Genomic DNA, 12,921 nt, shown 5'->3' with positions numbered 1-12,921 from the left:
GTGAGGATTGGTCAGAAAGTTACTTTTTCATCACTGAACCATCACTAAACAAGGCAGTCGCTAGATGAGGAGATCTTGCATCCCTTCTGTTGGCTGGGGAGTGGAATCAGGAGGCATGCACGTGGGAGGATCTTTTCTTTGGATAATATGATTACATAGGGAAATAAAAAAAGCTTGCAAAATTAGAGATAAAGCTGGAATAACAGAATACCAGAGCCGGAAGGGACCTTGGAGGTCTTCTAGTCCAGCCCCCTGCTCAAGCAGGAGAACATACGTCCAGTCTCTTCTTAAAAACCTCCAGTCCTGGAGCACCCACAGCGTCTGAAGGCAACTTCTGTTCCATTAGGTTAATTGTCCTCGCTGTCAAAAAGTTTCTCCTTATTTCTTCGGTTGAATCTCTCCTTGATAAGATATTCGGAATTGGTAAAAAGAACAGTGAAGAAACTCATCGTGCCATTTTAGCAGCAAACGCAAAATAATATATGAATATATAGAAAGCTGTTGCTGTTCGGAGTTTGAAAAAGATTTTTTTCTATTTTGCTGTTGTTATTGTTGTTCTGTTGAATACCGGAGGAAAAATTTAAGGGGATGGGTCCAAGATCTCAATTCCATTATTTTAGGCCCACAACTGAGGCATAGGATTCCATGTTATTCTGCACACTCAATAACTCAATGATAGGAAGGATACCAAACTGGCTTGGAAAAGAATAATAGTTTAATTGGATCTTAGAGTTGTTCCACCTTGTTATAGAGACCTTGAAAGAAAGTATGAGAAAGAGAAGGCACAAAGCCACGCTTATCTGTTGTATTCAGCCAGAAGGACACGTTCCCCTTGACTGTCAATTTCCTACTGTTCTTCTCAAGAAATGTTACTGCTGAATATTAACCATGGCCATAGAAATGACTGTTGTGACATCACAGAAGAAGACCTAAAGGAATTAATTAGGACTAATTAATTAATAACTTAGGCATGTATAACTCTTCTGAGCCAGGGTTGAATCCAGCCATTGCCAAAATTACTTTAAGTAAAGAAATCTGCAGAGCATTTAATTCTAGGGTCTATTTCTGATTTACAGTCCAACAATTTGGAGCACAGTAGGACTCTCCAGTATGGAATGGGAATTAAAAATCTGCAATAAATTTAAAACACAGCCACACAATCTTCCTATGGAACTGGGAATCCTGAATAAAAACATTAACACTAATCTATTAAAGACTCGGGAGGCAGTCACAATAATTCAACCTCCCCTATTACCAAAACCGGGAATTTTTATCTTAATAATTAATATTCTTCTGGGTTGTAGTTTATACACTAGACTCGGTTGAAAACCTGTGCAAATGAATAACTTTGCAGCTGAAATCACAAAATGATGCTGTGGAGAGATCAGTAGGCTGATCCCAAAGTGGACAGCCATTCATTTGAAATGGTATAGGGTTTCCTGCCTGAGCAGGGGGTTGGACTAGATGACCTCCAAGGTCCCTTCCTACTACTACTACTACTACTACTTCTTCTTCTTCTTCTTCTTATTATTATTATTATTATTATTATTATTATTATTATTATTATTATCATCATCATCATCATCATCATCATTATCATTACTACTACTACTACTACTACTACTACTACTACTACTACTTTGGGTAAGGGATAATTTGTACCCCAGTTTGAAGATTATTTTATTTATTTGTTTGTTTGTTTGTTTGTTTGTTTGTATTGGGCTTTTATTATTTTTACAAATAAGTCAGCAATCATATCCAATGCACCTTCCTCTTCCAGTTTCCTCCATAACAACAACCTTGTGAGGTGAGTTGGGTTCAGAGGGAGTGACTGGCTCAAAGTCATCCAGCTGGGTTTAATGCCTAAGTTGGGACTAGAACTCACTGCCTCCTGGTGATTGGCACAAAGTCACCCAGCCAGCTTTCACCTAAAGTGAGATTAGAACGCAGACCCCTGTTCTAACTTGATGCTTCAACCACTAGACATCAAAACAAGACAGGTACAACCTTTCCCAACTTTGTGCCCTCCAGATACGTTGGAACCATTCTCAATTCTCGTAATCCTAATCTCAATGCCTCTGGAAGACCCAGACTGCAGAAAATTGTCACTACAGTCCATTTCCTAAGTTATCACCTACGGATGTTTCCATTTTGCGTGTACAATTCCCTAAGGACAAAGGCATAAATAGAATTTGCTGTTTCTTCTTATTTATTTTTTTACTGGCATTAACAGTTTTCAGAGAAATGATATTGAACTTTTCTCTAAAAAAAAGTATCATGCTCATGATTAATGCAGAGGTGCTTGGAATTTGAAAGTATTTTTTTTTTCCTTTGAGGAAAAGTCAAGATCGTGGGTGGGCAGAGGTCATTGGTGAGTTGCTTCCTTTAGAAACAATAAACATTTAGCAGAGAGCAAAGCAGTCGCCTCCGGTTCCGTCGCTTGGGTCCCCCCTGCTTTTGCAGGCAAGCAAGAACGGGAACTTTCTCTCTTGGAAGTGAGAGCCCATTTGGCGCAGCCAGTAAAGCAACAGATTAGAAACTGGGGGACTGTGAGTTCTAGTCCCGCCCTGGGCATAAAAGCCAGGTACTGCCCTTGGTCCAGGACGCTTCTCTCGGCCCTAAGAAGGAGGCAATGGCAAGCCATTTTCTGATAGGTTGCCAAGAAAACTGCAGGGACCTGTCCAGGCAGTCACCGGGTATCAAAAGCGGTAAAACTGGAAAACGTCCGTAAGTGTTCTGCTTGTAGAATTAATGGGCAAAGAGTGAGCAGAGATCAGAAATCAGCCAAAAGAAGAAGATTGGCACCTTGAACACACACGAAGAGATGTGAAGCAAAAGTTTGATTTTTAGAATACTGGTCATCCTGGACTTGTGACTGTCCAAAGTTGTAGTGGCTTTGGAAAAAGTGACTTATAACCTATGTACTCTCTCACGTACAACTGTGGTCACGCGATTGCAATTCAGGCCCTTGTCGACTCACTTGCATTTACAACCAGTTACAGCATCTTGCAGTAACGTAATCGGTTTCCAGCAAAAAAAAACAACCCGTCCATTGGGGAAGCTGGGTTCACATAATGAGAAAGCTTAATTCACTTAACCATCCCCATAAAAACTGTTGTAAAATTGGATCTGACTTGATTTATGACTGCAACAATTGACAATAGAAATTCCGATCCCAGTTTCAACGCGAGGATTACCTGTACTCAATTCCTTTACAGGAATCAGAGAGATGTCCATTTCAGATATTGTTAAATGGACAAACTAGAACAACGAGGCTCTTGGAAAATCAAATTTTGTGAAAGAAGCTAAGTTTTGCACAGAATTTTGATGATCATAGAAGACAAAACTTAATCGGCAAAGCATATTTAGACAGTCTTGCATTTTTGGAGGACTAGATGAAGAACAAAAAAAGATTCATGATCAGCAGGGGCTTCGTGCATCTTACACAATCCTCCAGAGCATGTGTGATAACAAAGTGTCATTTACTGAGAAGCACTTAAACCAATGACTGCATCCAGTTTTGGTCACCGCACTACAAAAAAGATGTTGAGACAGTAGAGAGAAGAAGCTACTAAGACGATCCAAGGCCTGGAGACTAAAACATAGGAACGGTTGCAGGATTTGGGTAGGGCCAGTCTAGAGAAAAGGGGGACTGGGAGGACGTGACAGCAGCGTTCCAGTATTTAAGGGGCTGCCACGAAGAAGAGGAGGGGGTCACGTTATTCTCCAGAGCATCCAGAGGCAACAACAATCGACAGACACTAATGGAGAAAAGAAGCAACCTGGAATTAAGGAGAAACTTCCTGACAGTGAGGACAATGAACCAGTGGAACAGAAGTTGCCTCCAGAAGTTGTGGGTGCCTCAACACTGGAAGTTTTTAAGAAGAGACTGGACAGCCACTTGTCAGAAATACAGGGTTTCCTGCTTGAGCGGGGGATTGAACTAGAAGAGGTCCCTTCCAGCCCTATTCTGATTGATTGATTGATTGATTGATTGATTGATTGATTGATTGATTGATTGAAATGGTATAGGGTTTCCGGCTTAAGCAGGAGGTTAGGCTAGAAGACCTGCAAGGCTGCTTCCAGCTCTACTTTGACTTGTTCAACCTGGAGGGCCTCCACCACAAGTCTTACGCCTTAAAAATGTTGTGCTAAAGGAATAAGGAGAAAAACAAGCTAGAGGATCAGTATTTAATTTAGATCTTCATAATGACAGCTGGGATGGAAGTAATTCAAAGAGAGGAAGAACAGAACAAGCTCGATTTTCAGTCAATGGAATCGTCCTTTTCTTTCTCTTCTTTGCAGCTTCTCTTGTGGCGTCCCTAACAAGCTGTGATGTAAAATCAATCAGCCATGAAATCTGTTGCGGGGTTTTCCCCTTTGGTTTCTGGCACATCCAGATCTCACTTTCCCCCAAACAAGGCAGGGTAAATTAAGTGAGTTTTCCTCAGTACTGGGGAAAAAATTAATCCCTTGAGGGCCAAACGGTTGAGATCAATTTCTCAAGTATTAAGGAAAGGCTAAAACTCAAAAGTCCGAATTTTTCCTTCTGGCTCTCTTCAAGGGCAAACAGTGGTGTCTTTTGAGAGCTCAAATTTTTGCCCTGTTTTTGCACGTTCTGGTGGTAAGCATCAGTGCATTCTTCTGAATGTTGTGTTGTTGTTGTTGTCCACTGAAAACAGCAGCAAACAAGCCCACTTGGGAGATGAATCTGTCTCTTGCATTTGATGTGGTTTGTATATTCTCACCACCTGCTTTGTTTTACCAGATGGCGTCTCCAAGAGAACCGAAACATTAATTTAAATGTCTTCTCCCTGCCCCCCCCCCCAAAATGAGTTTTATCATCCAGCTATCTGCATCTAGCCGGCCATTTTTTTTGTGTGTGTTTTTTCCACAACTTAAACACACCCACCTGCCATTAATTATAAAAATGTGTGGAAGGGGACTCATCTTTCAAATGTCCTTCTCAATAGAGGCAAGAGTTAGAATCTGAGAACAAGAAGCTGAAAAATGACCTAAACGAACTCAGGAAGGCTGTGGTGGACGGCGTGGTGCAAAACAACTCTTCCAATGACGTGTGTGACACCTACCACCTCCTCCTGAACCAGCTCAAGTCAGCGAGTGAAGAGCTGGAAGTACGGAAGGACGAGGTGCTGGCTCTGAGGACCCAGATCGTGAGGGCAGCCCAGCAGAGAGAGGCAGGCAGAAAGAGGGTAATGAGAGAGGAAGCCTGCGCAGCTGACGTCTCTCTGCATGTCCTCTTTTCACTCTGTTAGCGGCTGTCCTGCACCCTTGTTTTACTAAAATTCACACAGCCCAGGTTGTTTAGAAGCTGATTGTTCATCAACTTTTTTTTTTAAAGCATTAACAGAGAGAGAAAGAAAGATGGAAACCTCTAATTTTAAACCTGGAAGCTGGTGCAACTACTGACACGCAGAGGAAATGTTTACAGAGATTCTCAATCCTCCACGTTATGGTTATCCCAAAAGGGCTTTTTTCCAAAAGGCAACTGGATTTTCTTGGGGTTTTTTTTCTTTGAAAATGTTTTGCTTCTCATCCAAGAAGCTTCCTTAGTTCTAATTGACTGGATCCTTCTTTTCCCCACGAGTCAGTTAGAACTGGAAGTGAACCGAAGACGCTTCTTGGATGAGAACCGAAATGTTTTCAAGGGGAAAAAAACCCCAAGAAAATCCAGTAGCCTTTTGGAAAACGCATCTTTGCAGAGGAAATACGGCCGATAAAAACATTGATGAAAACATCTGGCCCCAAAATAATGTCCTTCCAATATGGCTGTGGAAATTAAATTCAGTTCAGCTTTGGCAGATAAAGGAGTGACGTGCTACTTGCTTTTCTTCTGGGTCTTGAGAACATGCATGGAGACTGGCCTTCTTGAGCTGCAAGCCACAGAGCAGATGGACAGTTCTTGCTCCAGGTTTGCTCCATCTAGGGTGGAAATGAAGGCTGCTTTGTTTTAAGGTTTGCGGAAGAGCCTCGGAGCGTGTCTCCTTCCCGGCCTTCCCCTGGTCTTGACGGGGCCTTCAGTGGGTTTTCAGCAGACAAAGCTGTTGAGGTAGCATCGAATCAACATTGCACAGGAAAGCAACAGCAAATGGAATAGTTTGCGTGCAATATTGAGATAGCCGTGTGACAAACTATGAGTTGGCAGATGACAAGTTTAGCAGGGATGCTTAATTTTGATTCCTGCCTTGAGCAGCGGCTTGGCACCTGGGGTTTAAATAGCCCATTACGATTCTGTGACAAGGAAGCTGGAAGGCCTGGAAATCCATGTGACGAACGGAGGATTCCTGGGCCAGTCTTGGCCAAGACTTGGGTCTGGTCTAGAAACGTAGAGTACCAGGTTGGTTCAGGAGGAAGAAATTAGCCGCTTTGGAGGTAGAGCCGTGCTAGGGTGTTTCTATTTCTCTTTCATGAGGGAAGTTTGGGCTGTCAAAAGATTTCAGTCAAGACCCAGTTGTTTTCCCCAGAAGGTTGACCAAGTGCAAGAAAAGCTTAGTTTACATCAGGGCTCTCCAAACTTGGCAACTTTAAGACTTGCGGACTGCAACTCCCAGAATTCCTCAGCAACCAGGTTGGCTGGGAAATTCTGAGAATTGAAGTCCACAAGTCGTAAAGTGGCCAGCTTTGGAGAGCCCGGCATTTATTTATTTATTTTATTTATTTAGTTAGATTTATATACCGGCCTTTCCCTGAGGACTCAGGGCAGTTTACAGGGAATTAAAAAATCCAACATACAAAAGTTAAAAAACCGAATTAAAAAATATTAAATCAACCCTGTACTATTAAAAACCCCAATTAAAATAAATTTCTCCTCAGCCTGGGCCCGAGAGCTCAAAGAGCCAGGTCTTCAGGCCCCGGCGGAATGATCGGAGGTCGGGGGCAGTCCTCAGCTCCACCGGCAGCTGGTTCCAGAGGGCAGGCGCTCCCACCGAGAAGGCCGTATCCCTGGGTGTCACCCGCCGGCAATCTCTTACCGGCGGAACCCTGAGCAGACCCTCCCTGTGGGAGCGCACTGGGCGAAGGGCATTTGATGCCGGCAGCAGGTGTTCCCTCAAATAACCCAGACCCAGGCCATGTAGGGCTTTATAGGTGATAACCAGCACCTTGAATTTCACCCGGAGGGCAACCGGAAGCCAATGCAACTCGCGGAGTAGAGGTGTTACATGGGAGTATCGGGAAACCCCCATTACAACTCGCGCGGCCGCATTCTGCACCAGTTGAAGCCTCCGAGTGGTCTTCATGGGCAGCCCCATGTAGAGAGTGTTACAGTAGTCCAAACGGGAGGTCACAAGCGCATGAGTAACTGTGCGTAGGGCGTCTCGGTCCAGATAGGGACGCAACTGGCGCACCAGGCGAACCTGTGCAAAAGCCCCCCTGGTCACGGCTCCTATATGGTCTTCAAAATTGAGCCGTGAATCCAGGAGGACGCCCAGGTTGCGAGCCCTATCAACGGGGGGTAACACCTCACCCCCCATCATTAAGGATGGAATAACTTGGTTAACCCGAGACACCGATATGCACAGCCACTCAGTCTTGGCGGGATTGAGACGAAGCCTGTTTCTCCCCATCCAGACCTGAACCGCCTCCAGGCACCGGGACATCACGGAGAGGGCATCACTGGGTTGGTTCGGGGTGGAAAGAAAAAGTTGGGTATCATCAGCGTACTGGTGATACCCCACCCCAAAACCACGAATGATCTCGCCCAGCGGCTTCATATAGATGTTGAACAGGAGGGGCGAGAGAACCGACCCCTGAGGAACTCCACAAATGAGAGACCTCGGGGCGGACCTCTGCCCTCCTGCCAACACCGACTGCAAGCGGCCCCGGAGGTAGGAGGAGAACCACCGTAGAACGGTGCCTCCCACTCCCAACCCCCTGAGACGCCGCAGCAGGATACCATGGTCGATGGTATCAAACGCCGCTGAGAGATCTAATAGGACCAGGACAGAGGAACAACCCCTGTCCCTAGCCCTCCAGAGATCATTCACCAGCGCGACCAATGCCGTCTCCGTGCTGTGTCCGGGCCTGAAGCCCGATTGGTACGGGTCCAGATAATCAGTTTCCTCCAGGAACAGAGGGAGCTGGTGCGCCACCACACTCTCAACAACCTTCGCCAGAAAGCGAAGGTTGGAGACTGGACGATAGTTGTTTAAAACAGCCGGGTCCAAAGCAGGCTTCTTGAGGAGGGGTCTCACCACCGCCTCCTTCAAGGCGGCAGGAAAGACACCCTCCTTCAAGGAAGCAGTTATTACTGCATGGAACCAGCCTCGTGTTCCCTCCCGAGCCGCATAAGCAAGCCAGGAGGGGCACGGATCCAACAAACAGGTGGTGGTGCTCTGCAACCACCATCCGGGAGGAGAAGAAGGCTCCGCGCCGCCAAAAACGGCGCCAGCCAGCTGGTAGTCATAGAAGGTCTCCGACCGGTGGGATCGTCGCCGCTGCCCCTCCGACAAGCGGAGGGTATCCACGGTGAGCAGGCAGAAGAGGGAAGGCAGGGCAAGGCGTTTATCAGCTTCTCCCTTGAATTCACTTGGGAAAATTCTCCCTGTATTCTAAAGACCTTCCTTCCAGCTGATCAAACGATGGGTATGTTGACAGTATGATTTTTAAAAACAATGGCACTGCAAAACATAAATAAACTGAAGTGAAAGGTAAAGAATTTCCACAGGCAAAAACCTGGCATTCTATTAACCAACCAGTTTCAGTTACCACCATCGCTAACTTCAAAAGAAGTGCAAGTGTCAGTAAAAATGATTCGTATTTCAAAGAACTTGCATTGGGAAAATGTTGAGTCAAAAGTCTTAATCAGGGAAATGCACGGGCCAGAGAAGAAAACCAAATGAATTTGTATTTTTAAAAAGGCATATAAACAATAAAGTTATTATTATAAATAATACATTTTAATAATAAGCTATTGTTTAAGTTATCAACTACTGTGCAAATATCAGAGCAAGATTGTGTTCAAAGTCCAGAGTCACTTTGGATAATGGGGTGAGCGGAGATAGATATATAAATATGTTAGCAAACATTGTGCTGATTGAAAAAAATGGCTAATGCAGCTAGTAAAATGAATTGGGTGTTAATTGATTGGCTTATCCTTAGGCTTATCCTAAGGCAATATCCAAGTTAATCCTTCTCCTGAATTATAAGAAGCGCAGTCTTCCACAATATTTGACCTGATGTCTCTCATTTTCTAAAGCTTTTTTCTAGCTCTGGGAGATTGTCAGAATTGTGATGGATGTGAAGAATTAATATTTGGATTACTTTACAGAATTTCTACTGTAGGGTTGCATCTCAGGATTATTATTATTTTTTAAAATAGAATAGAAGAGGAAGGAATATAAGCTACACGAGTAAAATTCTGCCAAGTGTCACTTTTCTCTATCTGCAACAGTTGAACTAACACAAAGACTAATTTCTGAGAATGAGTTTGGCTATACCTGGTATATTTCCTCCAGCACTGTGATGAATTTTATAACTTTCCCCGTTTCACTTTCAGTCCTAGAAGGGGGTGCAGTGGCTACGTGGTTAAAGATGCTGAGCTTGTCAGGTGGTTGAAGGCATGCAATTGCGAGTAGATAAATAGGTACCACTTTGGTGGAAAAGTAACAACATTCCGTGCGCCTTTGGTGTATAGCCATGCTGGTCACAGGACCACGGAAAACGTTTTTGGACTCCCTTGGCCAAAAAACAGAGATGCGCGCTGCCTCTGGAGTTGGGCACGGCCGGACAGGGAAAGCTTCACCGTTAGATCCCAGCACTGCTCTGTCCCCGATTTCTGCTCCTTATAAGCTGGCAAACCCACTTGATTGCATGTTAGTATCATACATTCCTGCTCCTAAATTTGGGAGCAGTAATTTTGTGACATGAATTATTCGGAATATTTCAACAGACAGAGAATCTTCACTGCTCTCTTTAAAATGCAGGATTATTTAGAGGAAAGGGAAGAGAATTAAACCAGCATAAATGAAATAGAATTTTTTTATCTATCCCCAGTCCCTCTCTCTCTCTCTCTCTCTCTCTCTCTCTCTCTCTCTCTCTCTCTCTCTCTCTCTCTCTCTCTCTCTCTCCCTCTCTCCCTCTCTCTCTCTAACTTCCTTTAGGTTGTATTACTTGGGCTTTTTCTGTTGGCTTTCATTTATTTTGTGGCTATTGTAAATGTGCTTGCAAACCCAAATTAGTGCATCACAATCAGCGTTATCAAAAATAGCAATAATTTATGAGGCAAAATATTGATCTTTTGACTTTTTTTAAGGAATCAATCCTCAGCACGCAAACCAGCTGGCCCAATAGTGACAAGCACATGGATCCAGAAGATGCGATTGAGGCCTATCATGGAATGTGTGAAACAAATCGGTAAGCTGTCTTGACCTACCTATTATGAAAGACCAGAAAAATTAGAATTGGGGCCTCCTTAAATTCATTTAAACTATTTAAATTAATTGGAAGGAGTGTCGCCAGAGCAGATAATCAACAGTGAGAGTACTGTTAAAGAAACATGCATTACTCCCGCTTGTAAAAACATCTCCTATATACACACTGGGCTGTCTGGGCTGTGCCTGTTTGTGGACATGTAATATTTCATGAAGACGTGTCTTCATATGGCTAATCTTCTTGTGTTGTGAGGAACTTCTGGAGAACTTTTTTTGCAGTGTCGTAACAACCATCCTGTGGTAAATAGTAAGAGGAACAGAATTCTTTTTAAATCTCACTGTGGAGAAAAGTTTACAAACTTAAGTGTTACTAAAGGTGCTTTTCAAAAGGCAACCGGACTTTCTTGATTTTTTCCTTGAAGACATTTTGCTTTTCATCCAAGAAGCTTCTTCGGTTCTGAGCTAGGCTAGTGCCTGAACCGCTAGATTTCTCTCATCCATTTTAGTGACATTGAAAGGTAGCTGTTTCTGAACCAAGGATCTCACCTAGAACCTTGAAAAGAACAAAACCTGGAACCTTTTCCTGAAAAACCTCCGTGTTCGCTACTTTCAGTGGAGAAGTTTCAGTCTGTATTCTTTTGATTGTTGTTTGGGGTGTCAACCTTGTCAAATACGGAAACAAAGCAAATCTATAGCTAACGTCGTCCCTAGCCATTTCTTCTCTGTGAAAGTTAGTTATTCCCTTGTATAGTGACTTTTCTTTTGTTGGCCTATAATCCTCTCTCCTTCTTGCTCACATATTTGTCCCTGTGCTACAGTTATCTTGGTCAACTCTGCAAACATTTTTTTGGCCGAGTTTTCCCTCACATTGACATGCAATGCATTCACAGCCCTGTTCACTTCTGGATTCCCAAGTGCTGAGTCTAGGCAAAATGACAATCACATCATCAGAATCACCGGTCTTTTCAAACTGACCTTGTTTTTTATTTTTATTTTTTTATTTTAATTCCATTTATATCCCGCCCTTCTCCAAAGACTCAGGGCGGCTTACAAGCTTAGCAGTAGCCTTCATTCTATGTATATGCCTGCTTATTAGGGCTTTCACACACACCCCAAGCGGCATTATTACAAAGTCAGCTTAATTGCCCCCAACAATCTGGGTCCTCATTTTACCTACCTCGGAAGGATGGAAGGCTGAGTCAACCTTGAGCCTGGTGGGATGCGAACCTGCACTAATTGCAGGCAGCTGGTGTTACTTAAGGAGGCATTAGCCCACTGCTCCACCAAGGCTAATGTTCCCCTCATATATTCAGAACCACGATATTTCTTAAATGGTGGCATACTAAAACTGAGATTGATTGAATCTGTTCACCCATTCCTGTTGCCAACATGCTTTCCAGGACTTCCTCCTTTTCCCAGTTCGTAGTCACGTGAGGTCCTCACTTAACAACCCACAAAGTCCTCAGGTTACGACAGCAACAGGGACTGCCAGGATTGCCACCACGAAGCAATGAGGTCACATAACTCATGATCTCCTGCTTTCTAGCCTGGTGCCTTCGCCACTAGACCCAACTGGCAAAGCCTTTAGGTCCCAAAGCTGAGAGGGCTTGCTTTGAAACGGTTCCCTGGACCGTCAGTTTGTAGCTGTGAACGTTTGCGCTCGAGGTGAACTGCCTCTATTTAACGTCTTCTGCAGTCAAGCCTTCAGGCCGCGAAGGATGTACATTTATTGAAAAACCTGAAACTTTTTCTACGACTGTATTTTAGGATAGTGGGGAACTTCTCCCCCACTTAGAATGAATTAAAGCAGGGGTCTTCCAACGTGGCCCTTTTATGACTTGTGAACTTCAACTCCCAGAATTCCTCAGCCAGGCACACTGGCTGAGGAATTCTGGGAGTTGAAGTCCACAACTCATAAAAGGGCCAAGTTGGGAGACCCCCTGAATTAAAGTGTCACATGTGAGGCCTGTAACCTGAGGTCTTATTCCTCAATTCTTCTTTGTTTTGCAAAATCCAAAGATCTGGTCATATCACAGATCTCCTACATTGCAGTTACTCAATCTGGGTTATGCTGATCATGCAAACTCTAATGTCTGCAGCGGGTTCCCGGTAACGAGGACAGCAGGCTCGGATACGATCAGCTGTTTATTATCTCCACAGGAACAACAAGCAGGCTTTTGAACCCCCTTATATAGTGGTGCCGGCGAGCCTCTGGCCAATCCCCGCTCGCGGATTCTCCCGCCGTTTTGGTTTTATCCAATCTGTGCGGACTGCGTGCGCAGCTGTCAATTTCAGCTGTCATCGGTAGCCGCGTGTGGAGCTGTCAGCTGTCAAAAAGCTGTCACTTGCGTTTCTTTAAGTTTAACAGTGTTTAACTCACATATATTACACAAACCATGGCTGGCTGGGACCACACCAGTATTTTGATGTACCCATGCACATTGGGCCATTGTGAAGATCTTTGAAAATACCCTTATTCAGGTTCAGCTTTCCAAGACAGGCCTTGCCCTCTGTTGCCGTGAAAGATGCC

The 12,921-nt window shown here is 44.1% G+C and overlaps 1 protein-coding gene across 3 annotated transcripts in view; it reads left to right on the top strand.

The window, feature by feature from the left end:
- Positions 1–12,921, top strand: part of MYO5B (myosin VB) — a 161,438-nt gene that overhangs the window by 123,579 nt on the left and 24,938 nt on the right. For 2 of the 3 annotated variants that reach the window (XM_083355614.1, XM_083355613.1), the window contains 2 exons: positions 4,974–5,213; positions 10,274–10,374. In XM_083355614.1, the coding sequence (XP_083211740.1) occupies positions 4,974–5,213; positions 10,274–10,374 (341 nt within the window). The remainder of the gene's footprint in view (positions 1–4,973; positions 5,214–10,273; positions 10,375–12,921) is intronic. The other variant, XM_083355615.1, reaches the window with a different exon arrangement.

This window comes from Vipera ursinii, assembly GCF_947247035.1.
Source record: "Vipera ursinii genome assembly, chromosome: 2".
NCBI classification, from domain to species: domain Eukaryota; kingdom Metazoa; phylum Chordata; class Lepidosauria; order Squamata; family Viperidae; genus Vipera; species Vipera ursinii.
Note: the sequence above shows the minus strand (reverse complement) of the source record. Positions and strands in the feature narration are given on the sequence as shown.